This window comes from Nothobranchius furzeri, chromosome 6 (genome assembly GCF_043380555.1).
Source record: "Nothobranchius furzeri strain GRZ-AD chromosome 6, NfurGRZ-RIMD1, whole genome shotgun sequence".
Lineage (NCBI taxonomy): Eukaryota > Metazoa > Chordata > Actinopteri > Cyprinodontiformes > Nothobranchiidae > Nothobranchius > Nothobranchius furzeri.
Genome location: NC_091746.1, coordinates 51518909 through 51546425, shown reverse-complemented (window position 1 = coordinate 51546425; position 27517 = coordinate 51518909). Strand labels below are relative to the sequence as shown.

The 27517-nt window shown below is 43.2% G+C and overlaps 2 protein-coding genes across 4 annotated transcripts in view; one reads left to right on the top strand and one right to left on the bottom strand.

The window, feature by feature from the left end:
• LOC107373148 (anthrax toxin receptor 1) overlaps positions 1–5386 on the bottom strand; it is a 29285-nt gene extending 23899 nt beyond the window's left edge. The window contains exons 1-7 of the mRNA XM_015941322.3: positions 5098–5386; positions 1057–1128; positions 914–985; positions 739–820; positions 582–615; positions 262–341; positions 12–80 (exon numbers count right to left, since the gene is read on the bottom strand). Coding sequence (XP_015796808.3) covers positions 12–80; positions 262–341; positions 582–615; positions 739–820; positions 914–985; positions 1057–1128; positions 5098–5252 — 564 coding nt within the window. The 5' untranslated portion in view covers positions 5253–5386. The remainder of the gene's footprint in view (positions 1–11; positions 81–261; positions 342–581; positions 616–738; positions 821–913; positions 986–1056; positions 1129–5097) is intronic.
• Positions 5387–7973: 2587 nt separating this feature from the next.
• Positions 7974–27123, top strand: LOC107373116 (bone morphogenetic protein 1). Of its 3 annotated transcripts, XM_015941295.3 has the most exons (21): positions 7974–8327; positions 14083–14184; positions 14287–14430; positions 14506–14623; positions 14744–14791; positions 16940–17118; positions 17205–17310; positions 17915–18039; positions 18130–18245; positions 19137–19239; positions 19378–19494; positions 20857–21002; positions 21283–21478; positions 21562–21687; positions 22130–22293; positions 22375–22555; positions 23239–23364; positions 25337–25464; positions 25538–25751; positions 26318–26568; positions 26651–27123. In XM_015941295.3, the coding sequence occupies exons 1-21, from the start codon at positions 8189–8191 to the stop codon at positions 26783–26785; spliced, it is 2964 nt and encodes a 987-aa protein (XP_015796781.3). In that variant the 5' UTR covers positions 7974–8188; the 3' UTR covers positions 26786–27123. The 3 variants fall into 3 exon arrangements, with proteins under 3 accessions (XP_015796781.3, XP_015796798.3, XP_015796790.3); XM_015941312.3 differs by lacking the exon at positions 14744–14791 and having other exon boundaries at positions 22133–22293; XM_015941304.3 differs by lacking the exon at positions 14744–14791.
• The last annotated feature ends 394 nt before the right edge of the window (positions 27124–27517 follow it).

Sequence of the window (27517 nt, the reverse complement as noted above, 5' to 3'; positions counted from 1 at the left end):
ACTGTACACACCTGTGTTTCATTGAAGTCTTTCACTCCCACACAGTACACTGTAGCACCGAGCTGGCGAGCTCTGCTGGCCTGATCAACAAAGGATAAAATAAGGATAAATAATAAATCACAGTTAACAAATCAGTATTACTTCTGACTCATGTTGGAGACCATTGTAGTAGGAGGAGACCACATGCACCACCACCTGAGGAAAACGTTGGATTGTGATGGCAGACAAACACAAGGCTGGTTTTGGTGAGGTTTCTCTCACCTCTCTTTGTGCCCAATCAAACTGATTCTCTCTCAGCTCTCCATCGGTCAGTGCGATGACGACACTCGCTGTCCGGTAACCTAAAGGACAAAAAACGTGAACCCAAACAGCCAAGCATGTGTCATGATACACCTGTTTCTAAGAGCTCTATCTCTTTAGCAGGATTAGATCCTTCCTCAGAAACCTGAAGATCTAAATAATGGTGAAATCCAACTTAATCTGACTGTTTAGAGCTGCCAGATTTTTATTCTTTCTGATTTTATGAGTTTATTCAAACTACGTTTTTAGTGATCGGTTGTGACTGAAGGCTATTTGCTCACCGTGTCCTGTCCCGTAGTATATTTGCTCGCTGGCCTGAGGGGAAAGAGTTTGAGGCGTCGGTTTGAGGTTATAATTTTTAATTAGCCTTATTTAAAGAGTTTGCTGCCCGGCTGCTGGGCAGGGTTGGCTTTTCCATTAACTCCACAGAAGACTCACTTTATGAAGCCCTTTGTCCATGAAGCTGTCTCCGCCTGGCTGCACCATGCGCAGCTCCTCCAGTCCGGCTCGAATCTGATCTCTGATCGGTAAACAAAGCCCATGGAGATGAATTGCTACACTGAAAATACAAGTTACATTTACAAAGACAGCTGTGTGTTTGTGTTTGAGCCACCTGTCTTCTGTCAGAGCCATAAGTGTCCGTCCTTCTGTGGAAAACACAATGAAGGACATCCGCAGCTGAGGACTAGAAAAAGAAAAAGAACCATTTAGAGCATTTTCTTTGTGTACTTGCTGACCTTCTGTGAGTGAGCTCACCTGATGAACTTGTGAGCGAGATGATCCACAAAGTAATATATCTCATTCCAGTAATGCTGCACACTGCCAGACCTGACAAAAACATTCAGAGGTTTCCACGTCTGACAGCTTCTTTGTTACAGAGACAGATGATGTTGGAGCTTCGCTGTTAGATGTTCTCTTTTTGGGGGATCTTAAGAATAAAAATGTAACTTTAAAGTTTAGCTTTTGGGCATTCTTATTTAGGGCTGCATTCTTGGCACCAAACCATTTGCCTCCAACACTGTAGACAATAATGGAGGTAAACACTGCAGGAGAGCTGTAAACGTTCCTATAGAGAACACTGGTTAAGGCCAAAAAGGAGGGTTAACTGTTTCACGACATAGTTTTTAATTATATTTATTTAAATAAAAAAGCAAAAATGTAAAAATAAATCAGCACAAAGTGTATTTACATAACACTAAATTATTTGAATGAAATGAGCAGTTATAAAAAAATACCTTATAATTTCACCCCTTTTTAGAAACGAAAACACATTCTAGATTTTAACTTTCAGATGTGCACAGAATCATTTTTAACCACAGTCGTTTTCTAATTTTCTGATTTCATCACAGACCTTGGTTTAATTATCCTTTACACATTACGCTTGATTTTATACGTTTTCTGAATATGAAAAGTGATCTTGTTTCTTTTATTTCCCTGTCAAGGCTATTCTCTAATTTTTTACAGAAATACTACATTCCTTCATTTTGGTTCTGAATCTAGGGTTTTGTAACCCTCCCACTGTCTTTATGGGTGACCCTGCGAGGAAAGTTGACCATTGAGCAGGATTCATGGTTTATCCCTTGAGGTCCACGTGGCAGGTGTGAAGTGGTGCTCAGTCCTCACCCTTGCCACATGGACCCAAGAGATAAACCAGGGGTGTCAAACTCAAATTCACACAGGGCCGAAATGAAACTCTGGGACGGAGTCCAGGGCCAAACTTAATATTTTTTGAAAAAGTGACGGCAAATTTGCACATTTTCTTTATCAACATATATGCAATTTTGAACCTTTTAATTTGGAAACAAATTTATTTCTGCATTAACACTGAATGTGGAATAACCAAACACACACACGAGCAAGTCAGTTTTAAATAAAAGGCATCAGTGGTATTCATTACTTGTGGTATAATCAGCATTTTTAAAATCTATTCACGATTTATGTTTTCTTGTTGATTATTCATTTTTCTTAATATTTTATTCTCCTTTTTTCTCCTGTAATAAGTGTCATCGCTGCTGTGACGTCTAGCTTTCCCCACTGAGGAACAATAAAGGGATTTTCTATTCTATTCATCTATCTGCAGCCTTTCCACTTCCTGTTTACTGTAGGTTAAATCTTTTCTCACAGGCCAACAACAAAATAAAAATATCATTTCATCTTAAATGAAAATGCAACATCTCACCTGTTAACTTTCATGTTTTGGAGCAGAAAAAGAGCATAAAACCAACATATTTAAAGCTCAATTTGCTCCACTGGTTTACTGTGATGCTCACCTGTTCCAACCAGATACCTGCATCATGGGGCTGATCTGAGCTGAGGAGGAGACTCCTGTTGTTTTGTTCATCTTCATCATAATAATGACAACATTAGATGACAACAGGTGCTCACATAGGTTTGTGCTGATGAACATGTCTGAGCAGCTTGACCACGTTGTTGTGTGTCGGGGAGGAAACACAACGACAGCAGCCACAGAGTCATGCTGGTTTGAGCGTGTCGCTGCTCGCTGGAGTTATATCAGCTCTGTCTGGACGTTAGCTGGAAAACGTTCTCTTTCAGTCGTGAACACATTTCTGAGCGGTTAAAATCTCAGTTTCTGGGCTTCAATGTCGGAAAATAGCTGAGTAAACTCAGCGCTGAGTGAGAGGAGTGTTTAGTTTGTCCGAGACAGCGGAGCTGCAGACACCGGCAGCAGACGCTGGAAAAAACACAAAGGAGGGGGCGCTTCGGCTCCACGCTAATGCCGCAAATCACCATGGGAGTTGTCGTCTTTGCGGTAAAATTGGCCAGCGGGTCAGTTTCAATATATTTTTGATATTTATCTCGCGGGCCACATAAAAATGCTCTGCGGGCCACATCTGGCCTGCGAGCCTTGTGTCTGACACATGTGGGATAAACCATCAACCCTGCTCAGTGGTCAACTTTCCTCGCAGGGTTACCCAATAGGACAGTGGGAGGGTTAAAGATATCAGTTCCTTTCAACACGTAACCACTCACCTCTTTTGAAACATTTTCTGAATATTAGTTGGTAAAGTATTTGTATTTTCTCTGTACATCGTTTGCCATATTTACCAATATATCATTGCCATATTTACCAATATATCAAGTCATAAAATTTCTGTATTTTATATTTGATGAATAAAGGATTAGATGGATCTCGGTAGTGACTGTTATTAATAATTATCAATGCTCTTTTTTGTAGGATAAACAAAGGTTGTGTATTGGTTTTACATATGTGGCATACTTAAATGTGCATTATGTAGAAATGAAGTAAAAATGAGACCCTGTGGTAAAATTTGGTTACTGCAACCACTTTAAACAACTCTGGAGCTTTTGGCCGGCAGTTTTAGCTCGCAGGAGACCTCACACTCACTGATGGTAAACAGTAGTTACTGTATGTCCATCCTTCCTTTACTTTAAAAGGAGAAAAACTGACAATGCAGCAGCCAGCTGGATATGAAACATGTTTCAGCTTAACCTTCCTTCAAAGTTACTGAAACATTAAACTTTTGAGGGGATTTTCTCACTATAAAATTTTCACTATATTCTTACATGCTGCACCTTTAATGATTTATGGGTTAGGGTTAGGGGTCAATTTAAGGGGTCAATTTGAGTATGGCACCATGTTAAAACTCCCGGATGTGAATTATTTTGACTAAACCCAGATGTATGACATAACTGCTTCAATATGAAAGAAAAAAACTACTTCTTGAGAATTGTTTCCACATTTATTACATTGATTTAACAAGTTGTTTTTTTAGTGTAACCAAGCACATATCATTATTGTTTAGTATAAGTGGATACATATGAACTTTTTTTCTTTTACTTTTGTAACTTTTTTTTCTTTTACAAAATCTCTGCTTCCATTTGTTTGATGTCAAACCAAACCTAAAGGATCAAATGGTTCTGATGTGGCTTCCTCCTGGTCCAGATCTGCTGCCTTAAAACAAAACTCAAGTATTTCAAGCGGACAACCGTCAGTAATCAATTAATCAATCTTTGGGTCTAAAACCGCCCCCACCTCACTGCTCCTCTCCTCCCCTTCATGCTTTTTCACTCATCCAGCAGTGTGAGTGAGGAGACGAGCTGAAGACTTTGGGACATCTGGCTTTAATGGAGAAAGGGTTCTGCAGCCCAAAGCCCAGATTTGAGGCTGTGCCGATGTGAGCTGATCCAGTCAGTGAAGTACAGCTGCAGTTTGAGAACAGCAGTCCCTGCAGTGTACTTTATCATCTCAGATGATGCATGAGTGCATGAAGGAGTGACTGCATGAACATGCTTTCTGTTAGAAGTGTGTGGATGAAAACATGTGGCACGCGACGTGTTCTGGAGCTTCACATATTTATCATGACCATGCAATTTGACCCTGTCCAAAGTATTTAGCTGCCTGATTTTGTGTTTGATGAATAAAATGACAAATTATTAGTTTTAATGCTTAAATAAAACAAACTAATAAATCAGGTCATTCGAGTTTAAGAATAACTTTTGATGGGAATTCTGTTTTATTTGAAATCTGAAGGTTTCAAACTGCAAAACACTTGAGGACATCATCTTTTCCAGATGTTTTTAACACTACTTCATATTTAATATTTTAGCTCAGATGCACCAACTGATTTTAAGATTTGACAGATGTAACCTCTCTAAATTGCAGCTCTACATTACAATGATTGTTCTTGTAATTGATTTCTTTTGTAGAGTACTCTTGAAAACTATCAGCAGCTCTGCTAAATATTGCACCAACAAACTCCAATAAAGTAGGCACCAAACTTTTAAAAGCTCTCTCATAAAAGCAGCATTACTCACTTGTCCAGAACAAAGTAGAGGTCAAATCCTCCGTAACACGATGACCCCGCTTCCCTTGTGTCATAAAGCTGTGCTGCTCCACCAGCCACTAGGATCGCCACCAGTATGCCCAGTTCCACAGAGAGCAGGGTCTGTCTGCACCATAACTGGGACATCACCCCAAATTTAACACAGCCAAGGTGAGGTGAAAAATAAGTATTATCCTGCTGGGATTTCCCCCTTAAAGCCTTCCAAGTCCTTTTTCTAAAAAGTGTTTAGACGGTGCATGGCCATCCTGTGACAAGTGAAGGGCTCCTCTCTGGATTAAAGTCCCATCTCTGTTGCACGTTTATATCAGCAGGGGAGGAGGGAGACCGGGACCGTCTGGCTCAAACTCAATGTAGCTACATGAGTTTGCACAATGATGCAAAACACACGAGTAAAAGTGATTGATTCATGGATTCTTTCATCTGGTGGTGACAATGAACCAACAGTTTTTGCAAAGCGTTTAAATTTTGGTTGTGTTTTCACTTTGTTTTCTTTGATTCTGGAGAAGAGGATTCTGCAGCTTATCCATCAGTGCCACACAGTGGTAACACATGCAAATTGTTGTGCAGTAACAGTAAAGTGTCCTTTATTAAGTCTGAATTTAACATTTACCTCCAGTTACCCTAAATTTCTAGTTTTTGATCAGTGGGAGGAATCTAGATTACCCAGAGGAAATACACACATGCATGGGGAGAACATGCTAACTCTTAGGGGCGATTGTACGATCAGAGCACCCAGAGAGCAAGATTCAGTTCACAGTTTTGTACATTAAACATAATTTTATTCCCACCTGTGTAAAAGACAATCAAAGCATCAAATTAAGTTTTCTCTAACCGTCATGGTCTGCGTCTGCCCCCTCCTTTTTGTGTCTCCTGATGTTTCTCCATCCTCTCTAGTTTCCCTTCTGTGTCTCATAGCGCCCTCATGTGTCCTTTGTCTGCGTCTCTATATTGTGTCTTCTGTTTGTAGGCCTTTTTATCTTTCCCTCAGGTCCGGTGTTCAATTAGTTATCCTCCGTCCCTCCAGTTGCAGCTCCAGCCTCTTGTTCCCCAGCCCAGTATATGTGTGTGAGAGTTATTTGTGTCTGTCTGTGTGTGTGTTAGTCCTTCCCGCAGCCTTTTAGTTTGGATTTGTAGTTTTAGGTTTATCTGTACTCCTTTGGTTCTGTTTCCCCATTTAGGTAATTATTGTCACCTGCCTTCCCTCCAGCCCTCACTCCACACACCTGCTTCCTGTTCCCTTAATTACTCCTCCCTGCTTATTTAAGCCCTGTCTTGTCTTTGTCTTGTGTCGGTCCATTGTTTGTAGTTCTGTCAGTTTTGTTTCTCTGTGTATAAACCAGTTTTTGGATTTCCAGATCTTTATCTGGTTTTTGGATTTTGGCTCACAGCCTTGGATGTACTTTGTTTTTGGCTCTCCCTTTAAATAAAGGATTTTACTTAACCTTCATCCCTGCCTCGTGTCATCCTGGGTACTGCATATTTGGGTCCTCCAACACCAAATCGTGACACTAACTATGTTTAGGATTCTGCTGTTTGTGTAAGAATGGTCTGGTCCAGGTTTTAGGAGTCTAGGCATGTGGGACAATATTTCGGCCCTGGCATTTGTATGTCGGGGTGGGGGGATCTCGTGAAAATTTTTCCGTCTCACCAGGTGTCAAAGCCGTAGGGCAGGGGGGTCTTGCAGAAATGTCTCTGTTTCGCCAAGAGGGTGGGGGTGGACATGCCCACATTGGGTGGGCTGCCAGTTGAGGTTCACTGGTTTGGAGAATGAGCAGCTGAGTGATAATACAGAAAAAAAATTCTGAAAATCAAGAAATTAGGTGATCTGAACTGGAATAAACCTTTCCTTAGTTATTTTGCTAACCTCTTCCAGTCATAATTGTGCATTCTAGCTCAAATGAAAATCCCAAACTGACATCAGGAGTGAGTTTGTGGAAGACTGCATGTCTTTTATTGTTCCTGTAAAAATAGAAACAATTCATTTCAATTCAAAAATACTTTATTAATCCTAGAGGGAAATTGATTGCTGCAGTAGCTCAGAATAATAATAATCAAGTCGTCAAAGAGTTATTGTATGTTACAGTGGCTGTTGGCAGGAAGGATCTCCAGTAGCAGTCAGTGTTGCAGCGAAACCTCAGACAACGGAAGAGTGTCTCCAGTCAGAGGCTTCTTCAGTTTCACTGCAACACTGACCGCTATACCGTAAGTCTTACTCAGGGGAGGGAGCTCAAACGCTCCTGTTTGGGGACGTAGACGTCAGCTGGAAGACAGAATGGAAGAACACTGGAGCTTGGAGTTCTGATATTTGGACATCTTGCCTGATTGGCTAACAGCAACTCGACTCTACCACTGACTCTGTTTCCTTGGCAACACTGATGTTATACCTCCACAAATAACACATGCCTGGAATAGTTTTGCTGTGTGGTGGAGATGCTAATGCTATCAGTTAGCTTTGAGACATTTTCGGATGCTAAAATAACATCTTCAAATATAATAAGAAAAAAAACACTCGTTTTGTAGTGAGTTTGGCCCTTAAATTTGTTTTTTCAAATTTGCAGGAAGTCTGTTATTTAATTATGTGTCAGATTCTCTAAAAGCTGAGGAGTCAGTGTTTCCACTTTGGGTGCTGGCTGCTCTGCATCCTGCAAGCATGCAGGCGTGACCTGGAAAATCATATTAATGATTATCACTATTTTTCAAATCTAGTGGAACATTAAATAACAACTAATTTAGTTTAAAAATTTCACCTGATTTATTTTTAAAGAACTTATTACAATGCAATTATTCAGGGTTAAGTTTTCTGCACGCTCCTTGGTGTGTGTGTGTGTGTGTGTGTGTGGTGGTGGTGGTGGTGGTGGGTGGGGTCAAGCAGTGCAGGTGAAGTACCTCCGAGCCCGTTTGGATGTGTGCGCTCCGCGTTCCAACCTGCGCCTCAGCGAATCGGCGCAGCTGCATGGAGACGTTGAGTTTATAAAAATCACACCGCTGCTGCAAGGAGCCTTTTTTATGGAGCCCTTGGCCAGTCCAACAATCGCTCATCGGCTTCCTGCTCAGTTTGTTTGATGAGGGGGAAAATGGACGCTCGGATTGCTCTGGTCCTGCTGTGCGCTATGAGCGGTTCAGCGGATCGTTTTGAGGCTGAGGAAGCACGCGTTAATCTCCAAGAGGATGTGATCGATTACAAGGATCCCTGCAAAGCTGGTAACGTGTATTTTCTTATTTGAAATGGTCTCCTTTTTTAATAAACAGCTGGCATAAACATGCATATGGTGCTGTTCAGGAAATGGCACAAAAATATACGCAGGAGCTTTTAACATAATATTACATTTGCAAAAACTGAAGAAATGAACAGAAGAACAACAGAAGTTTTTGTATGAAGTTATTTCTGATTATTTTTTGAAGTTGACATTTCAAAACACAGATAAATTTAAAAAATCTAACATGAGAAAAAAATCACAGGACATTTTCATGTTTAATGTCACTTTAGTTGCAATTAAAAAGAGAAAAATACCTTGAATTTTCTTTCTTTTTATGGAAATGTACCTGCTTGAAAAAAAGGAGAAGGGGCATACCCAAGACACCCAATTTAAATAATGGGGGCAAAAAATTAAAATATGCTGTACAAAAAATATGCTAAAGTGTATAGAATCAAGTTCTCAGGGGTAAAAATGAAAAAGAATATTAAATAAATGCTTTTATTTTAAGGTGGTAAATTAGGGGGTCAGAAATGTAATTTCTAATAAACTCTTTTCGCAGTAAAAACTAGAAAAAACGACATAAATAGATATGAGTTGAGGAAGGTTGTGTTCTCATTAAGTGTTCTTTCTTATTTAGCTTTAGTGTTTGCAGTTGTTTTTAGTAGGGCATTAAGGTTCAGTCACATTGGTTTTGTCTGAGCATTTTTATAATAAAGATCGATTTAACTTTTCTGAGTTGGAATCCTTCCCAGTGAAAATAAACAATGTTTTGTCCAGCATCTAACGGGCAAACAATCCACTTTTGCTTTGATGAAGGGGCCTGCAACAGGTTGGGTTTCCTTTTCTTTTTCTTTTTTTCCTCCTGACTTCTGAAACTTTGAAAGCACACGTCTCCTGCACCTCGAGGCAGTTGCCTGGAGACCGGAGGTCACCAGGGCCGTGCCAACACAGCCCCTCTCCTGGACGCTGTTGAAATCCCTCTGGCTGCAGGGCGTGGAGTGCACGCTGCAGGGGTGACAGTCATTTACAGTCAGTCTTTGCATGAGTGAATTTCCTTCAAAGGCACGCTACATCCTCTCATTTGTACTTTCAAAGGCAGTTACAGCGGGAGGAGGGATTTCAAGGAAACGGTTCCACCGAACTGCTCGCACAATGTGTTTGTTGGCCAAGATGTCTTCTAATCTTGTGAAATTATGAGACGTTACTGATTAGTGGCTAGTTTTACGGTTTTACGAATATGTGCAACAGGCTGAAGGTTGGCCATCCCATCACTCAGCTGTCACAATCTTCTGTGTTGCTGTCATGGATTTTGTCCACAATTCTCCTGTCCTGTTCAAAGACCCAGCTTGCTTTTGACAACTAATGGAAATAGATGCACCACAGCTTAAAGGAGGAACGCAAGATTTCCAGGTGTTTCTAACAAGAGTAAAGTTATAACAAAAGCATGTAGTATTTTTACTTAGGAAAATGCAAAATAACCCAGATTCTTTGCCTTTTTTGGCTGAGTTTGGACTTTTGTTTGGAATTATTCGTATCTTAGACATTTGAAGTTAAACTCCACTCCACCTGTGAAGGTTTTGAGATTGACCCAAATATTCATTGTTCTAAAGTTTTCTGACTCAGTGTTTATGATTGTATGTTGAATAAACCCCTGAATGACTCAATATGAATTCAAATTATACCAAGTTCCTCTCTTCCATAAACATAGGTATTATCCAAGCACTGAAAAATATTTCCATTGAATTTTTTAAGAAAGCTAAAAGACATCCAGAAAAGCCCAAAAGAATCAGGACCTCAGGTCTCCTAAAGCTGATTCAAACTGAGGAGAAGAGTCTTAGAGAGAGACGAAGCCACTTCTCCAAGAATGGTGTCAGTTGTATCTGATGTATCACCTCTCTTTGGTCATATAGGGAAAGTAATTTGCTGGAGAAGATAAGGTAAACTCTACCTGAAACCATTTATGTGTGGGGTTTCTTCTCAGTCAGAAAGGAGTGAGGTCACTCACAGCTTAGCCTCAGAACACAGCTTTGAAAAAAGTATGGTACTAAAACATCCTCCCTGAGGAACTCCTCCCAGCAACAGTTTAGTGATGAACAATACATTTTCAAGATTGATGAGGCATCTCGTTGTAGGGCTAAAATGAAAATCAAGAGCCTCAGGAAAAATTTTATTCCCCAGGAAATTTCCCCAGACTTTATTTCCTGTTGAAATTAAGGCCAAGAAACAGATTACCCGGGTGAGTTGCAGAGGTCTCAAAACACATTGGATGTAAATCGTCGTCGTCGTCTTCCTCCGCTTATCCGGGTCCGGGTCGCGGGGGCAGCATCCCAACTAGGGAGCTCCAGGCTGTCCTCTCCCCGGCCTTGTCCACCAGCTCCTCCGGCAGGACCCCAAGGCGTTCCCGGACCAGATTGGAGATGTAACCTCTCCAACGTGTCCTGGGTCGACCCGGGGGCCTTCTGCCGGCAGGACATGCCCGAAACACCTCCCCGGGGAGGCGTCCAGGAGGCATCCTGACCAGATGCCCAAACCACCTAAACTGGCTCCTTTCAATCCGGAGGAGCAGCGGTTCTACTCCGAGTCCCTCCCGAATGTCCGAGCTCCTCACCCTATCTCTAAGGCTGAGCCCGGCCACCCTACGGAGGAAACTCATTTCGGCCGCTTGTATCCGCGATCTCGTTCTTTCGGTCATTACCCAAAGCTCATGACCATAGGTGAGGATTGGGACGTAGATCGACCGGTAAATCGAGAGCCTGGCTTTCTGGCTCAGCTCCCTCTTCCCCACGACAGATCGGCTCAGCGTCCGCATCACTGCAGACGCCGAACCAATCCGCCTGTCGATCTCCCGATCCCTCCTACCCTCACTCGTGAACAAGACCCCGAGATACTTAAACTCCTCCACTTGAGGTAGGACCTCTCCCCCGACCCGGAGGTGGCAAGCCACCCTTTTCCGGTCGAGAACCATGGTCTCAGATTTGGAGGTGCTGATCCTCATCCCAGCCGCTTCACATTCGGCCGCGAACCTACCCAGCAAGAACTGAAGGTCAGAGCTGGATGAAGCTAGGAGGACCACATCATCCGCAAAAAGCAGAGACGAGATTCTCCTGCCACCAAACTCGACACACTCCACACCACGGCTGCGTCTAGAAATTCTGTCCATAAAAGTGATGAACAGAACCGGTGACAAAGGGCAGCCCTGGCGGAGTCCAACCCTCACTGGGAACAGGTCCGACTTACTACCGGCTATGCGGACCAAACTCACGCTCCTCTGGTAAAGGGACTGAATGGCCCTTAACAGAAAGCCACCCACCCCATACTCCTGGAGCGTCCCCCACAGGGTGCCCCTGGGGACACGGTCATAAGCCTTCTCCAAATCCACAAAGCACATGTGGATTGGTTGGGCAAACTCCCATGCCCCCTCCATCACCCTTGCAAGGGTATAGAGCTGGTCCACAGTTCCACGGCCAGGACGAAAACCACATTGCTCCTCCTCTATCTGAGATTCAACTATCGATCGGACCCTCCTCTCCAGTACCTTGGAGTAGACCTTTCCAGGGAGGCTGAGGAGTGTGATCCCCCTATAGTTGGAACACACCCTCAGGTCACCCTTCTTAAAGATGGGGACCACCACCCCGGTCTGCCACTCCCTAGGAACTGCCCCCGATGACCACGCAATGTTGTAGAGACGTGTCAACCATGACAGCCCTACAACATCCATAGCCTTGAGATACCCAGGACGAACCTCATCCGCCCCCGGGGCTCCGCCGCTGTGTAGTTGTTTGACTACCTCAGCAACTTCTGCCCCCGAGATCGGACAGTCCATCCCCAGGCCTCCCAGCTCTGGTTCCTCCTCGGAATGCGCATTGGTGGGATTGAGGAGCTCCTCAAAGTATTCCTTCCACCATCCGACTATAGCCTCAGTTGACGTCAGCAGCTCCCCATCCCCACTGTAAACAGTGTGAGCGAGTTGCTGCCTTCCTCTCCTGAGGCGCCGGACAGTTTGCCAGAACCTCTTTGGAGCCGATCGATAGTCTTTCTCCATGGCCTCACCAAACTCCTCCCACGCCCGAGATTTTGCCTCGGCAACTGCCACTGCTGCACCCCGCTTGGCTATCCGGTACCTGTCTGCTGCCTCCAGAGACCCACTGACCAGCCACGCCCTGTAGGCCTCCTTCTTCAGCTTGACGGCGCCCCGAACCTCTGGTGTCCACCAGCGGGTACGGGGGTTGCCACCACGACTGGCACCGGCCACCTTACGACCACAGCTAGCAACAGCCGCCTCGACAATCGCAGAGTGGAACAAGGCCCACTCGGACTCAATGTCCCCCACTGCTCTCGGGACGTGGTCAAAGCTCTGCCGGAGGTGGGAGTTGAAGACCGTCTTGACAGGTTCTTCTGCCAGGCGTTCCAGCAGACCCTCACTATGCGTTTGGGTCTGCCAGGTCTACGCGGCATGTTCCCTTGCCATCTGATCCAACTCACCACCAGGTGGTGATCAGTTGACAGCTCCGCCCCTCTCTTCACTCGGGTGTCCAAAACATACGGCCGCAGGTCAGATGATACGACTACAAAATCTATCATCGACCTGTGACCTAGGCTGCCCTGGTACCAAGTGTACCGGTGGGCATCCTTATGTTCGAACATGGTGTTCGTTATGGCCAAACTGCGGCTTGCACAGAAGTCCAATAACAAAACACCGCTCGAGTTCAGATTAGGTGGGCCGTTCCTCCCAATCACACCCCTCCAGGTCAAGCTGTCATTGCCCACGTGAGCATTGAAGTCCCCCAGCAGGACAATGGAGTCCCCTGATGGAGCACTATCTAGCACTCGTCCCAGGGACTCCAAAAAGGGTGGGTACTCTGAACTGATATTTGGCCCATAAGCACAAACAACAGTCAGGACCCGTTCCCCGACCCGAAGGCGCAAGGAAGCTACCCTCTTGTCCCCCGGGGTAAACCCCAACACACAGGCAGAGAGTCTCGGGGCTAACAAAAAGCCAACCCCAGCCCTCCGCCTCTCACCCGGAGCAACTCCAGCAAAGTAGAGTGTCCAACCCCTCTCCAGGTCTCAGGTTCCAGAGCCAATGCAATGTGTCGAGGTGAGTCCGACTATATCTAGCCGGTACCGCTCAACCTCTGCCACAAGCTCCGGCTCCTTCCCCGCCAGCGAGGTGACGTTCCATGTCCCAAAAACTAGTTTTCTTGTCCGGGGATTGGACTGCCAAGGCTCCCGCCTTGGTCTGCCACCCGATTCGCATTGCACCGGACCCTTCATGTTCCTCCTGCGGGTGGTGGGTCCACAGTTGGACGAGCCCATGTATCTGGTTCGGGCTGGGCCCAGCCGGGCCCCATGGGCAAAAGCCATGGGATGTAAATATCAATGAAAACCTTTGAAATTCTTGCAAACATAGTATACTCAGAACCAGCTAACAAACAATCTTAATATGCTGAAGCAGAAAATAAGCTCCTGTATTAGTCTCAATGCTTTGGGCCATAATAATAATAATAATAATAATAATAATATTATAACAATAATAATAATCATCATCATATATCTGACACTGATTTACCCTTGAACAATATGTGCTAGTCTTGTGCAAATTGTTGTCATGTTCAGTTTTGTAGTTATTCTGCTGGGTTCTGACTTTTATTACTTTTTACTGATGTTTCTTCATGTTCCTCGTGTTTTTCCATTAATCATCTGTTGGTTAAGTCAGCTGGAGCTGAACGGACTGAGCTTATGTTCCTCTCTCTGCACAGCCGCCTTTCTAGGAGACATTGCTCTGGATGAAGAAGATCTTCGCTTGTTTAAAGAGGCATACAGCAAGAATGAAGAGAAGCAGTCTGACAACACAAACTCAGGTGTTTTTCTGCGGGAATAAACATCACATTTCCATTAAAGCAGTGTTCTCATGCTGACTGTTTCGTAAAACTGTCTGTGAAACGCTCATGTGCTCTCTTCAGCTGATAATTCCACCTCCAGCAAAAGCATCCAGAGAACAGCAGACAGCCAGAGTGTTCCCCGTCAGAAGAGAGCAGCCACCTCCAGGCCAGAGCGGGTGTGGCCGGATGGCATCATCCCATATGTGATCAGTGGGAATTTTAGTGGTGAGTTCGGATAAAGAAGTAGCATTCCCATTTGCTCCAAAACAGTCAAAACCAAAATTTAGAGTTCCTTTTCAGGCAGCCAGAGAGCCATATTTCGTCAGGCCATGCGGCACTGGGAGAAACACACCTGTGTGACTTTTACAGAGAGAACAAACGAGGAGAGCTACATTGTTTTTACCTACAGGCCTTGTGGGTGAGTTAAAACACACCACTGTCCGTTTGTCCATCTATTTCCATGCTTGTCCAGGTCCAGATCATGGGGGTAGTATCCCCAGCAGAGAGGCTCATCAGATCATCCTCTCTCCAACAACAGCTCAACAGGTGGGATCCCAAGGCGTACCCTGGACAACGTGGCAGAGGAGTTGAGTGTTTGTCCCACTACCAGAGGTTTGCAGGTTTGCGACCTGCTCAGTCTGTTGCAGTAGTGTCCTTGAGCTGCTGGTGGTGATCTGAAGCAACCTCTTGAAGGCCAGTCCACATCTGGTTGTGTTGTAAAACACCTTGTGGGGTTCTAGGACTCTAGAAGGCACTATATAAATACCGGCCATTTACCATTTACAGTTAAATCCCTCCAGCCTGTCCTTGGTCCCCTGTGATGCATCCTTGATGTGTCCTGACTAAATACCTGCACCACCTCAGCTGGCTCCTCTCCATGTGGAAGAGCAGCAGCTATACTCTGAGCCTCTACCAGAAGTCAGAGCTCCTTACTCTGTCTTTTAGGCTGAGCCACGATATTATTCTTGTGGTCAATACTCAACGCTCATGACCATAGGTGAGGGTTGAGTCGAGACTCGACAGGTAAGTTGAGGGCTTTGCTTTCTGGCTTAGCTCCCTCTTCACCACAACAGACCGATTTCTTGTCCACATCGATGCAGACAGTGCCCTGACCTGCCTGTGAATCTCCCGCTTTCTCCTTCCCTTGCATGTGGAGAAAACTCTAAGACTCCTCCACTTAAGGTAGAAGCTCTCCTCCGACCTGGAGTTGGCAATCCACTGTTTTCCACTCCAGAACCATGGCCACCAGTATTGCTCATCCCAGCCACTTCACGCTCAGCTGCAAACTTCCCCAGCAAGAGTTGAAGGTCACAGCTTAATGGAGCTAAGAGGACTACGTCCAAAAAAGTAAAGATGAGGTTCTCCTGTCACCAAACCTAACACCCTCCACTTCACGGCTGAGCTTAGAAATTCTGTCCTTAAAGTTGTTGAACAGAACCGGAGCCAAAGGGCAGCCCTGGTGGAGTCCGACTCTTCCCGGGAACAGGTCCAACTTACCGCCCTTACCCCTACTGCACACTGTGGCACGGCACAGAACGGCAGCGAAAAGGTTTAACTCGTGACAATCGCTGCATTGCAGTGCACACCAGGAGCATCTCAGCAGTGAGGCGGCTTCTCCGCCATGCTCTTTGCTTAACTCGCGAGATCACAAATTCCCTCGAGTTTATGTCATACGCCATTAAACCAGAAAGAAAGCAATCACATTTCATGTCAGATATGAGGTTGTGGCTCTCCACTGCCAGGATTAAAGCCATGAAAAACACAACGCTGCACTTCTGGAATGATGAAGGGAGTAAATGAGCCATTAGGTCACTTGTATTGACATAATCTACATAGATATGAAATCACATTACAGCAATAGACTTCTATTTTGAAAATTACTGGGGGTTTTACTCTGAAACCGTGTGTGATTTCCTGTAGCCGTATGCTAACTGCGGGAAATTTTGCATCCCAGAAGCGGCTCACGACAAAAATAGAACCTGATCCTATCTGTAGTGGTGTGGTGCGGCTCAGCGTGCCGCTTCTGGGACGCGCCTGAAAATTTGCAGCTGGTTAGAATCACCCCATAGACTCTAATGGATTCTATTTGAAACAGTGATGCTCCGCTGCCGTTCTCACCGCTGATGCTTCCAGTGTGCAGTAGACTGTAGACTAAACTTAGCAGGATGCTGTGAGGCTTGAAGAAGAGCAAAAATAAATAAATCACCTTTTTCTAACTATTTGTTTTAAACATAAACTAAATCTCTCTCAGTTCACTTGAAAGTGATAAGTGATGGAAGAATTATGGATTTGGGCTTTTTGTGTTAAAAATCATACATTTTGTTTTTCCAGGGTTTAAAACTAGTACAGGTTACAAAAAGTCAAATGGACAGAATTAAATGATTGCCGTAGCTCAGAAAGGACCTGATGAGGTGAAGATGCAGCTGAGAACATCACAGTGTCGTTGGCATAAAATTAAAATCCATGTTTGACATTCCTCAGCCCAGATTATTGGCGGATAGAATAAACCGGAGTGGCCTCAGAACTGATCCCTGAGGACCACCTTTAGTTACATGAAGGAAACTGGAAGTGATGTTATATGCCTTCACACACTCAAGCCTCTAAGACTATGGAGCCAAAGGCTAAATATGCTTCTAGAAGACAGCTTTTGAGAACAAAGGGTGGTTACTGTATACATACAGAAGTAATATTTGTCAGTTTTTTCTAAGTATATAATTTTTTTCCCACCCCACAGCTGCTGCTCCTACGTGGGGAGGAGAGGCGGTGGGCCCCAGGCCATCTCCATCGGGAAGAACTGTGATAAGTTTGGCATCGTGGTTCATGAACTGGGCCACGTGGTCGGCTTCTGGCACGAACACACACGTCCAGACCGCGATGAGCACGTTGACATCATTAGAGACAACATCCAGCCAGGTACTTTTGCAAAGCTGTTTTCTGAGGAGGTCTCTGTTTACTGATGCTGCAGATGTTTTTCCCTCTGACCTCCTGGGCTCCAAAAGGACAAGAGTACAACTTCCTGAAGATGGAGCCGGGCGAGGTGGACTCCCTGGGAGAGGTGTACGACTTCGGCAGCATTATGCATTATGCAAGGAATACATTCTCCAGGTCAGTGTGTGGTCCTGTCTATTACATTTTATATCTGATAAACATCTCACTTGTTTGTCCAAACCTGGTTTTATTGTTACATAAATTGTTTCACACTTGTTCCCTTTTTTATTTCTGTCTTGTGCATGTTGTTTACCCCTTTGCCTCTCTCTTTGCTTTGGGGCTCTTTTTATACCCAGAACTGTTTTGCAGGTCTGGGTCAGGGAAGCGCGCCAAGCTAAATAAAGGCCGAGCAGTTGGGTCTTTGTTGAATAATTTGGGCTGGAGTGGCCCGTTTTTTCCCCTCTGGCATTCAGGAGCGGGCTCCACTGAACCGGCTGGCACCGGCCAGAGGCCCCATTTACAGCGCTCTGTTTGCACATGCCTGTCATTTGCAGGTTCATCACCATGGTAACCGTGTAAGAGAGGGAGCTCAGAACACAGGGGGAGATTAATAAAAGAATCAAGATGTTGATAGTGAACAACTCTGAACTCTCTCTTTTCACTGCCAAATATCATGCTTTTATTTTGAAAGGTTTGGTAATATGAAGCCCTATTGGTGTGTTTATTCCTTAAAAAGTTTTTTTTAATAATTATGTTCACATTTGTGATTTGTCTGAAACAGAAGCATCTTCTTAGACACAATCTTGCCCCGTTATGATGTTAACGGGGTCAGACCATCCATTGGACAGAGGACCAGGCTCAGCAAAGGGGACATCGCTCAAGCCCAAAAACTCTACAAATGTGCAAGTAAAACCATTTTAATCTTAATTTAATTAATAGGTTATAGGTCAAAATAGCCCATTCATGTTAATGTTTTTGTGTGTGTTTGTGTAAAAGGATGCGGGGAAAGCCTGCAGGAAAGCGCGGGGAACTTCTCGTCTCCGGGTTTCCCTAGCGGTTACTCGGCCTACACACACTGTGTTTGGAGAATCTCTGTCACTCCAGGAGAAAAGGTGACGAATACTGGCAAACACCTGAAGGGATGTTTGGGTACTTATGAAGTAGAGTTCATGTCCAAATTGGCTTACACCAATTTGAATAGCTATTGTTTAATTAAAAAATAATTATTATTGAGAATCTGTATTTTACTTGTTACTCTTATAATAAGATCAATCACTCTTAGTTTTGCATACTTGCGGAACATGAAAATAGTCTTCTACCCCTATTTCTTAAATTTGCCCCCCCACTAAGAAAACGCTCGGGTCAGGAAAAGCCTCCCAGATCTATGTCAAACTGTTGATAAGCATTCATGGACTCACTTACCTTGGCTCACGGTGGGGAAGGCTGTTGATGGTTTAACAACCAGGAAAGAGCAGAGCAGGTCTGAACTAGTAGAAGCTAACCGTTAGCATTAGCAACTCCACAACATGGTAGAACTCCTTCAGGCTTGTGTTATTTGTGGGGGTAAAACATTGTGTTGCTGTAAGACTGAAAGACCACATCCTGTTGTCTTCTGCTCCTCTCTCCCCCAGCTAACTTATTCTTCCTGAAACAGGAGCACCAGAGCTCAAGGCATTCATTTACACTAAAGACCTCTGCAAATGTGTTGAAAATCTGAGTGAACTTGGTCTTTAAAATAAAACACCATTCATATGAACTCCTGTGAAATGTGTTTGAAGTGGCTGGTTAGCTCATCAGTCCCTTAGGTTGTTAGCTTTATTTCTCTAAACTGAGGCTGTTCAGGAAGCTAACAGTAAAACTCAATATTAAAAAAATATATATCAAGAGATTTGATTCAGTTCAACTATTTAAAATAAGAATAATTTTACATACTCAGCTGTTATTCGTCATCAAAATATTTGATCTAAACCAATAAAGTACAAAATGTCTCTTGTGTGTTTCAGATTGTCCTTAACTTTACCTCCATGGACCTGTTCAGGAGTCATTTGTGCTGGTACGACCACTTGGAGGTCCGAGATGGCTTCTGGAGGAAAGCTCCTCTTAAAGGTTGGGCGATGCCTGTTTTATGTATTCAGTATTTACTCTAAATCAAATAAAAGTCATTCATTCATTCATTCGTTCGTTCATTCATTCTTTTGGTACAAATCACTGGAGTATTCAGAGTTGCTGTCTTTTTATTTCTAGGCCGTTTTTGTGGGGACACACTCCCGGATCCAATCATCTCTACGGACAGTCGACTTTGGGTTGAATTCAGAAGCAGCAGCAGCTGGCTGGGAAAAGGCTTCTCGGCTGTTTATGAAGGCACAATTTAAATTTTATTCTGTCTTAAAAAAATGTATTGTTATTTGTCCTCATGATCCAAAAATGTGACAAAGTAAAGGTTGGTATAAAACAAAATATGTACTAAAATTGATGAATTATGCAAGATTTTATAACCAGTAGCTGAGCAACATGATTGGTATGTTGTAGTTGTGAAGAAAAAGATCAGGAGGGTCGTTTCGCTGAACATCAAAAGGTTTTATAAACAATCTACGGAAGAGAGTTAGGGCCACTGAAAAGAAAAAAGAGAATTCTGACATCAAAGTGACTTTTTTCTCAGAATTCTGACTTTTTTTTCCCTCAGGATTATTAAAGTTAGAAATCTGAGAAAAAAGTCAGATTTCTGACTTCAATTTCAGAATTCTAACTTTAATAATCCTGAGGAAAAACATGTCAGAATTCTGACAAAAAACTGCGGAAGAGGATTAAGGTCCACTGAAAAGAAAAAAAAAAGTAAAGAAAGAGAATTCTTACTTTTTTCTCAGAATTCTGACGTTTTTCTTCAAGTCAGATCCAAAAAGCAGAATATACTCTGGGGTACATGTATTTCAAATTAGAAAAATATTTATTCTTTACCTCCACAAGTCCTGCAGAAACTGGTCACGTTTTTGGTCCAAAGTTTTAGCGTTTAGGCTGCCCCCTGCTGGGCAACAGAGCACAACATAACCCTTAGGCAAGGCAGCTTTATTTGTAAAGCACATTTCATACACAGAGACAATTCCATGTGCTTTCCAGGAGCAAGAACAGTAAAATCAGCATAACAGCATAATTAAAATACACAAATTAATTTTGATTCATTAAACACACAAACTAAATTCAGATCAGAGAAAAACAAAGCAGTTTCAGTGCAGAAGGTGCATCATAAGAAACATTCATTCATAGGCTGATGAATGCATGAAAGTTTTCAATTTTGATTGTCGTCGTCGTCTTCCTCCGGTTATCCGGGTCCGGGTCGCGGGGGCAGCATCCCAACATCAATTTTGATGTTAAAGTAAATAGAGTTAAAGTACACGTGAAGCCTTATTTTAAAGAAAATACCTTCATAGAGTCGTGTCACCTTTGTCCACTTTGCTATACTTTAATCAATCTTTGCTGCACGTTTCACATTTTACTGAAAATAATATTTTCATTAATTCTTAGATATACATATATTTTTACATTATGGGCTAAACCTACTAAATTACTTGAAAATTCCAAAAAGGCTCCTTACAAAAAGTTTTTCAACATGATGCTATAGCAACATTTTGTTGTATGAGGTCTCTAATCCTTTGCTTCTTCGTTCGACCTACATAGAAAAAGTCTGTGAATGAAACAAGCTAAAATCAGGATCTGACTTTCTCACAGCTATTTGTGGTGGAGAGCTGAAGAAGGACAGCGGTCAGATCCAGTCTCCTAATTATCCTGATGATTATCAGTCCAACAAAGTGTGCGTGTGGCGGATCACAGTGGCAGAGGGGTTCCAGGTCGGCCTCTCCTTTCAGTCATTTGAGGTAAAAATCACTTAGCAGAGAGAAATCTTTTTATCACAGACTGAGCATCCATCCATCCTCTTCTGCTTATCGGGAGTGGGGTTGCGGGGGCAGCAACCTGAGCATGGAGGCCCAGACTTCCCTCTCCCCCACTTGGGCCAGCTCCTCCGGGGGAATCCCAAGGTGTTCCCTGCCAGCCAAGAGACACAGTCCCTCCAGCGACAGACTGAGCATTTCACTAGTAAAATGCACCTTGTTTCATCAGGCAAGCAAAAATACTGAATTAATGTTGTTCCTGCAGACTGAGAAGCATGACATCTGTACCTACGACTATGTGGAGGTGAGAGATGGCAGCTCAGAGAGCAGCCCGTTACTCGGCCGTTTCTGTGGCTACGAAAAACCAGAAAACATCAAAAGTAGCTCCAACCAGCTCTGGCTCAAGTTTGCGTCTGATGGGTCGGTCAACAAAGCTGGGTTTGCAGCCAGCTTTTTAAAAGGTCTGTGTTGTTTCAGAGACAAACGTTCCAGTTTTTACATGTGTTTGTCAGCCATCCAGTGATTTGAAGTTTTCTTTGGCTAGAGATGGACGAGTGCTCCAGACCAGAGAAGGGTCAGTGTGAGCAGCGCTGTGTGAACACGCTAGGCAGCTACAGATGTGCATGTGACCCTGGGTATGAGCTGGCAGCCAACCGACGCAGCTGTGAGGGTGAGTAGACAAAAAGTTTTTAACACAGCAAAGGTCCATCCATCCCGTCATTTGGGATCATCTTTGCCTTTAGAAAGAGCTGTTTGTTACAGGAGCCGGTGGGCTTCTCTAGGAAAGGTCATTAGGTTAAATGTACAGTCTATGGGTTCAATGAAAGCTGCAAGGAGGGAAATCCTCTCGTACCACAAGAGGGCAGTGTTGTCCTGCTGCAAAGTAACCCTTTTTAGATTCAGTATTCCGTTTTTCCTCCAGTAATAACTCTAACATGGATTACTTTACTGTTTGAGTACCAAGATTTTCTATTACAGGAAGTTGATTATTCATTAATCCAAGCCTTTTGGGGATGCCGTTTCTCATATTGAGTAATTGTCTTTTAATTAATGGTGAATCTACTGAGTGTGAGTCATCACTGAGAAAACATTTTTGTGGTTCGTCCCTCCAGCAGCTGCTTGCGGCGGCTTCATCGCCAGTCTGAACGGCTCCCTCACCACGCCCGGCTGGCCCAACGAGTACCCCCACAACAAGAACTGTGTGTGGCAGCTGGTGGCCCCTGCTCAGTACCGGATCACCCTGGTGTTTGATGGCTTTGAAACCGAGGGCAACGACGTACGCTGCCGCCCACTGATGTGTCGGTTTAGTCTGGTGTTCCCTGGTTGGGTCTGAGTGTTTCTGTGTGTCTCCAATCAGGTGTGTAAATACGACTATGTGGAAGTACGTAGCGGGCTGAGCTCAGACTCAAAGCTTCAAGGGAAATTCTGTGGCTCAGAGAAACCCGACGTCATCACCTCGCTCCAAAACAACATGAGGATTGAGTTTAAATCGGACAACACTGTGTCCAAAAAGGGCTTCAAGGCTCACTTCTTCTCTGGTAAATATCACACAGTATTTGTGCTATCAGGCAGATTGTCACCTAAAGTCTCCTATATTGTATTTTCATTCCTGAGAATATTCTAAAATGACTGTTTAAGACAAAGAAAATAAAAACAATCGACCCAACAAATTAAAGGTTCTTTTATAAGACATGTTTCAGATTCAAGCAGATTTAGCAATCATTTTTTGAACAAAAAACATCATTCTTTGTACTTTCTATCAATATTTAGTGTGCAAACCTCATTTTTGAACAGATAAAATAAAAATATTTAAATTATAAAATGGCTTTGTGCTTTTAAATACAAAAAAATAACCTGAGAAAGTTATTCTCAGCCTTTTAATTTTACTAAAAAGAAGAATCAGTGTTTTTACAGTTGGTTTTTAATGCTAAATTTGCAGTGATTTGTATTAGAAAAATATGTTGTTGTTTTGTTGCCATAATTAGTCACTCGACTCATTTTTGCTTTACTAATAAGGATGTATAAACATCCTCAATATGATGTGAGGTATAAATAAATAAATAAACTAACAGTACACTAATTAAGATCCATTAGGTTGGGACTTTGTTGGTTTTATCTTATTAGTGTGGAAGCTCAAAACTGAAACGGATGAACCTCTTTAACCCGACATACCCGATACCGTCGGGTTAAAGAGGTTAAAAGTCCTTGACTGTCTCCACAGATGTGGACGAGTGCTCCAAATCTAACGGTGGCTGCCAGCACGAGTGTGTGAACACGTTTGGGAGCTACAGCTGTCAGTGTCGCAGTGGCTTCATGCTGCATGACAATCAACACGACTGCAAGGAAGGTAAATGGTACAGTATGCCCGCTGAACTTTGACTTGTAGAGTCGGGTTAAAGGGGACTTATAAAATTCACCTTCTGCATCCTTTTGTGCTGCCATGTGGGTCTCTACTGCTTCTGTAAACGCTCCAAATGTAGGAAAAATCCATCCATCAGTTTTCTGTCAGTGTTTAGTTTGAGGAATTATGTGCCTAAAACAAGGCATTTAACCCTCTGGAGGCAGGCGTTGCAGATTTGCAACGTTAAAACCTGCCTACCTGGTTACTCCACGTACGTATTTCATGAGCATTTTTTAACTCAGAAGTACCTCTGAAGAACTTAGTTGTTCGTCCTTTTATCAAAACTTATTTTGAGCCAGAGAGGGTTAAAACGTTCCTTTTTGTGAGGTCACAATCATAGAAATTAGAGTAGAACAACCTTTCACGTGCAAGAGAGAGCTTGTTGGAGGAGCAGCCGCTCTACTCAGAATCCCTCCCAGATATTAGAGCTTCTCAGTCTATAAAAGCCTGGGTGGGCGTGGCAAACTCCATCTTGCTTTCTTAAAGAGAGACCCTGAGACAACTCATTCTGGAAGGTTCTAAAAATACAAAGACAAACTGCTGAAACTGCTTCATGTGAAATGGGATTTTGTACAAAGAACTTAGTTAAAATGTTTTATATCAAACACTGATTTATTATAACTTTAGAAAAAAGTCATAATGTGTCCTCTTGATATTCAGCCTTCATGTTAATGCAGAGCAGGGCGGGGCTGTGCTAAAATAATTACTATGGTAAATGGCCTGTATTTGTACAGTGCTTTCTTAGGGTTCTACAACCCCCCAAGGCACTTTCACAACACAATCAGTCATCCACCCATTCACACACACATTCACACGCTCGTGATGATGAGCTACGATGTAACCACAGCTGCACCGGGACGCACTGACAGAGTCGAGGCTGCCATACGCAGGCGCCACCGGTACCTCCCACCACCAGCAGGCAAGGTGGGCTAAGTGTCTTGCCCAAAGACACAACTGAAGCATTCTCTGGTCAGAGCCAGGATCAAACCTACAACCTTCTGATAACTGGACAGCCCGCTCTACCTCCTGAGCTACTGCTGCACTACTCATATTACTGATCTTGTTTAGGGCTTCATGACTTCTGCTGTATGGAAAACACAAACTGCAGAATAAAAGTGGAACGTTGTGGAATCTTTTAATGTCCAAATGTGATTTAACAAATGTGGCACTTCCCTAAAAATGCATGTGCTTTTTTTTACACTTTAAAATAACAGAGAGGACAGGTGAGCTGAGGGGAAGAGCTGTGCTGCAGGAATTCAGCAGTTGCACATTTATCTTTCTGCACATTTACAGCAGAATAACAGAAAAGGAAAAAACTTTTAAGGGCATTTTGTTGGAATGACCAAAACCACAAGAAAATAGTTGATAACTTGACCCACAGGAATCATTACAAACAAACTAGCTAATATTAAACATATGTGAGTTTTTGTTAATGGTTTTTCACTATAATAGCAAAAAGTGATGCTTGTTTCTGTGAAGCAGAAATATACACGGCAGAACTTCTGGTGAAAAAGTTTTTAACAAAATGACAAAAAGTAAGAACTGCTGCGACCTGAGAACCATCATCAGTCTTTTTGTTTTGCAAACTGGATTCTGTTCTGATAAAATAAACAACAGGCAGATTTTTGACCACTTTAATGACGAGTTTTACTGCTCTCCTGACTTTTTTTTAGCTGTATTTTTGTTAAAGTTTGTGAATATTCATAGAAACTTTGGTAGCGTTCCAATGAATTGCTGAAATATTGTTTAACCTTTTATATAACAAGATACTTTAAAAGTGAAAACATGTGGACATTGTTTGAGGCATTGTTGTGTAATTGTGTTTATCCTTTATTTCCATAATGGAGCTTGGATGGCTGCTTGGAAATGATGTCATTTAGCTCCTATTGTCTTCCCCTGATCTTGTGTTTCCCCTCAGCTGGATGTGATCATTCTGTAAACAGCGTGTCCGGCACCATCAGCAGCCCTAACTGGCCTGATAAATACCCCAGTAAGAAAGCCTGTACTTGGTCTCTGTCCACGTCGCCGGGCCATCGAATCAAACTCGTACGTCACCAACATTTTAAAGCACTTGCACAACATTTGCATCTGTTTGAGTTTGGCTCTGAACAACCTTCAGGTTTTTAACGAGGTCGACATGGAGGCTCATCTGGAGTGTGCTTATGACCATTTGGAGATCTTTGATGGGAACGACATTCGTGCACCAACTTTGGGGCGTTTTTGCGGCTCCAGAAAGCCGTCTCCTGTTGTCTCCAGCAGCAACAGCATGTTCCTCCGCTTTTTCTCCGATAACTCGGTGCAGAAGAGAGGGTTTGAGGCTTCATACAGAGCAGGTAGGCAAGAAAAATGGAATATAATATGTTGAAGTGTGGAAAATACTGGTGCTGCTGGTCACGTCAGATGAGTGGATGCACCAAGTTACGACAAAGACTTCAGAGACACTTCCTTGAAATTCAGAATAATGTATTTTCTGCAGACTCGTCACAAATAACCTCTTTTAGGCAAATCTAAATTCCTCTCTTAGAGGTCAGTATTTCTAGTTTACCATAAGCACACACACATAAGGGCAGTAACCACAACGAGTCCCTTAGTCATTTTTATCCTATGTCCCAAAACTCCTCGTGCAGAAACCTGAATCCTCACCCACTAGGAGTGCATCCAACTCCCTTTTCCCAGGCCTGATGGTGAGAAGTCCTCATCAATTAGAAGAAACAACTTTTTAATTGAACGTTACGTTGTCCTGCCTGTGGGCAGAAGACGATTGTGATGATACACATCAGGAGAATCACTAAATGTGACATTTGAAGAGTTTTGGGTCGAATTTTTAAACCTGCATTCTTTCCTCACTTTTACAAGCTGCTCCACTCGAGCCTCTAATTTTGTGGCTGTGACTTCCCAGAATGTGGAGGAAACCTTAAAGCCGAGGTCAAGACGAAAGAGCTGTACTCTCATGCTCAGTTTGGAGATAACAACTACCCCGGGGGCTCCGACTGTCTGTGGGTGGTCACCGCTGAGAAGGGGTACGGAGTGGAGATGATCTTCCAAGTGTTTGACACCGAAGAGGAGGCAGACTGCGGGTACGATTACGTGGAGCTGTACGATGGCGCCGATGTCAAGTCTCCAAGGCTGGGGCGGTACTGCGGATCAGGGGTAGGGCTTTTCATTCTCTCAACTTTGTGCATCAAATTCGCTTGAAAATTCACCCATCACTTATCTGCTTTTCATCCTTCAGACTCCAGAGGATGTCTACTCAGCCGGAGACGCCATTACTTTGAAGTTTCACTCAGACGACAGCATCAGTAAAAAGGGTTTTCACGCACGCTACACCAGCACCAAGTTCCAGGACACGTTACACACAAGCGACTGACTTGCAGATGCTAATGTTTTGAGGGTCACGCCTGTTTCCAGGCGAGGAGTAAATGCTTGGGTTGGTACCACAGAAACCAACCCAGCATACTTCACATTTAGATCCTGAAAAAGAGACGTGTCCTCATTTTATAGCTTTAGTTCACAACGAATTGAGCAAATAATTCAAGTAGATTCAGTCATGTTATAAAAACAGTATTAAGGTATAAAATGTATATTTTGAAATATAGCTTGCATGTATTTTTGTGTGATTTGAGTGGAATAAATGATCAACTAGAGAAATATGATGGATTTTAAACTTACTGATGGACAAATACCAATAAACTTAATTTAACTGGATTCATCTGGTTTGTTTTTATTGGTTTTTCTTTGTTCTTATTAGTTCCTAGAAAGTGCCGCCTAGTTTCAAGAATACAGAGGATTGTTACAGTGGGATGCAAAAGTTTAGGAAACATTATTCATTTTCAGGATTTTCCTGTATAAATCGTTGGTTGTTTGGATAAAAATATTCATTCAGCAGGTTAATATATCATATATGAGACACACAGTGATATTTGTGAGGTGAAACTTAAGTTTATAGGATTTTCAGAACGTGTGCAATAATTGTTTTAACAAAATTAGGCAAGTGTATAAATTTGGGCACCACAAAAATAAATTAGCTCAATATTTAGTCGATCCTCCTTTTGCAGAAACAAAAGCCTCTGAACTCGTCATGTAGCTTCCAATTAGAGTC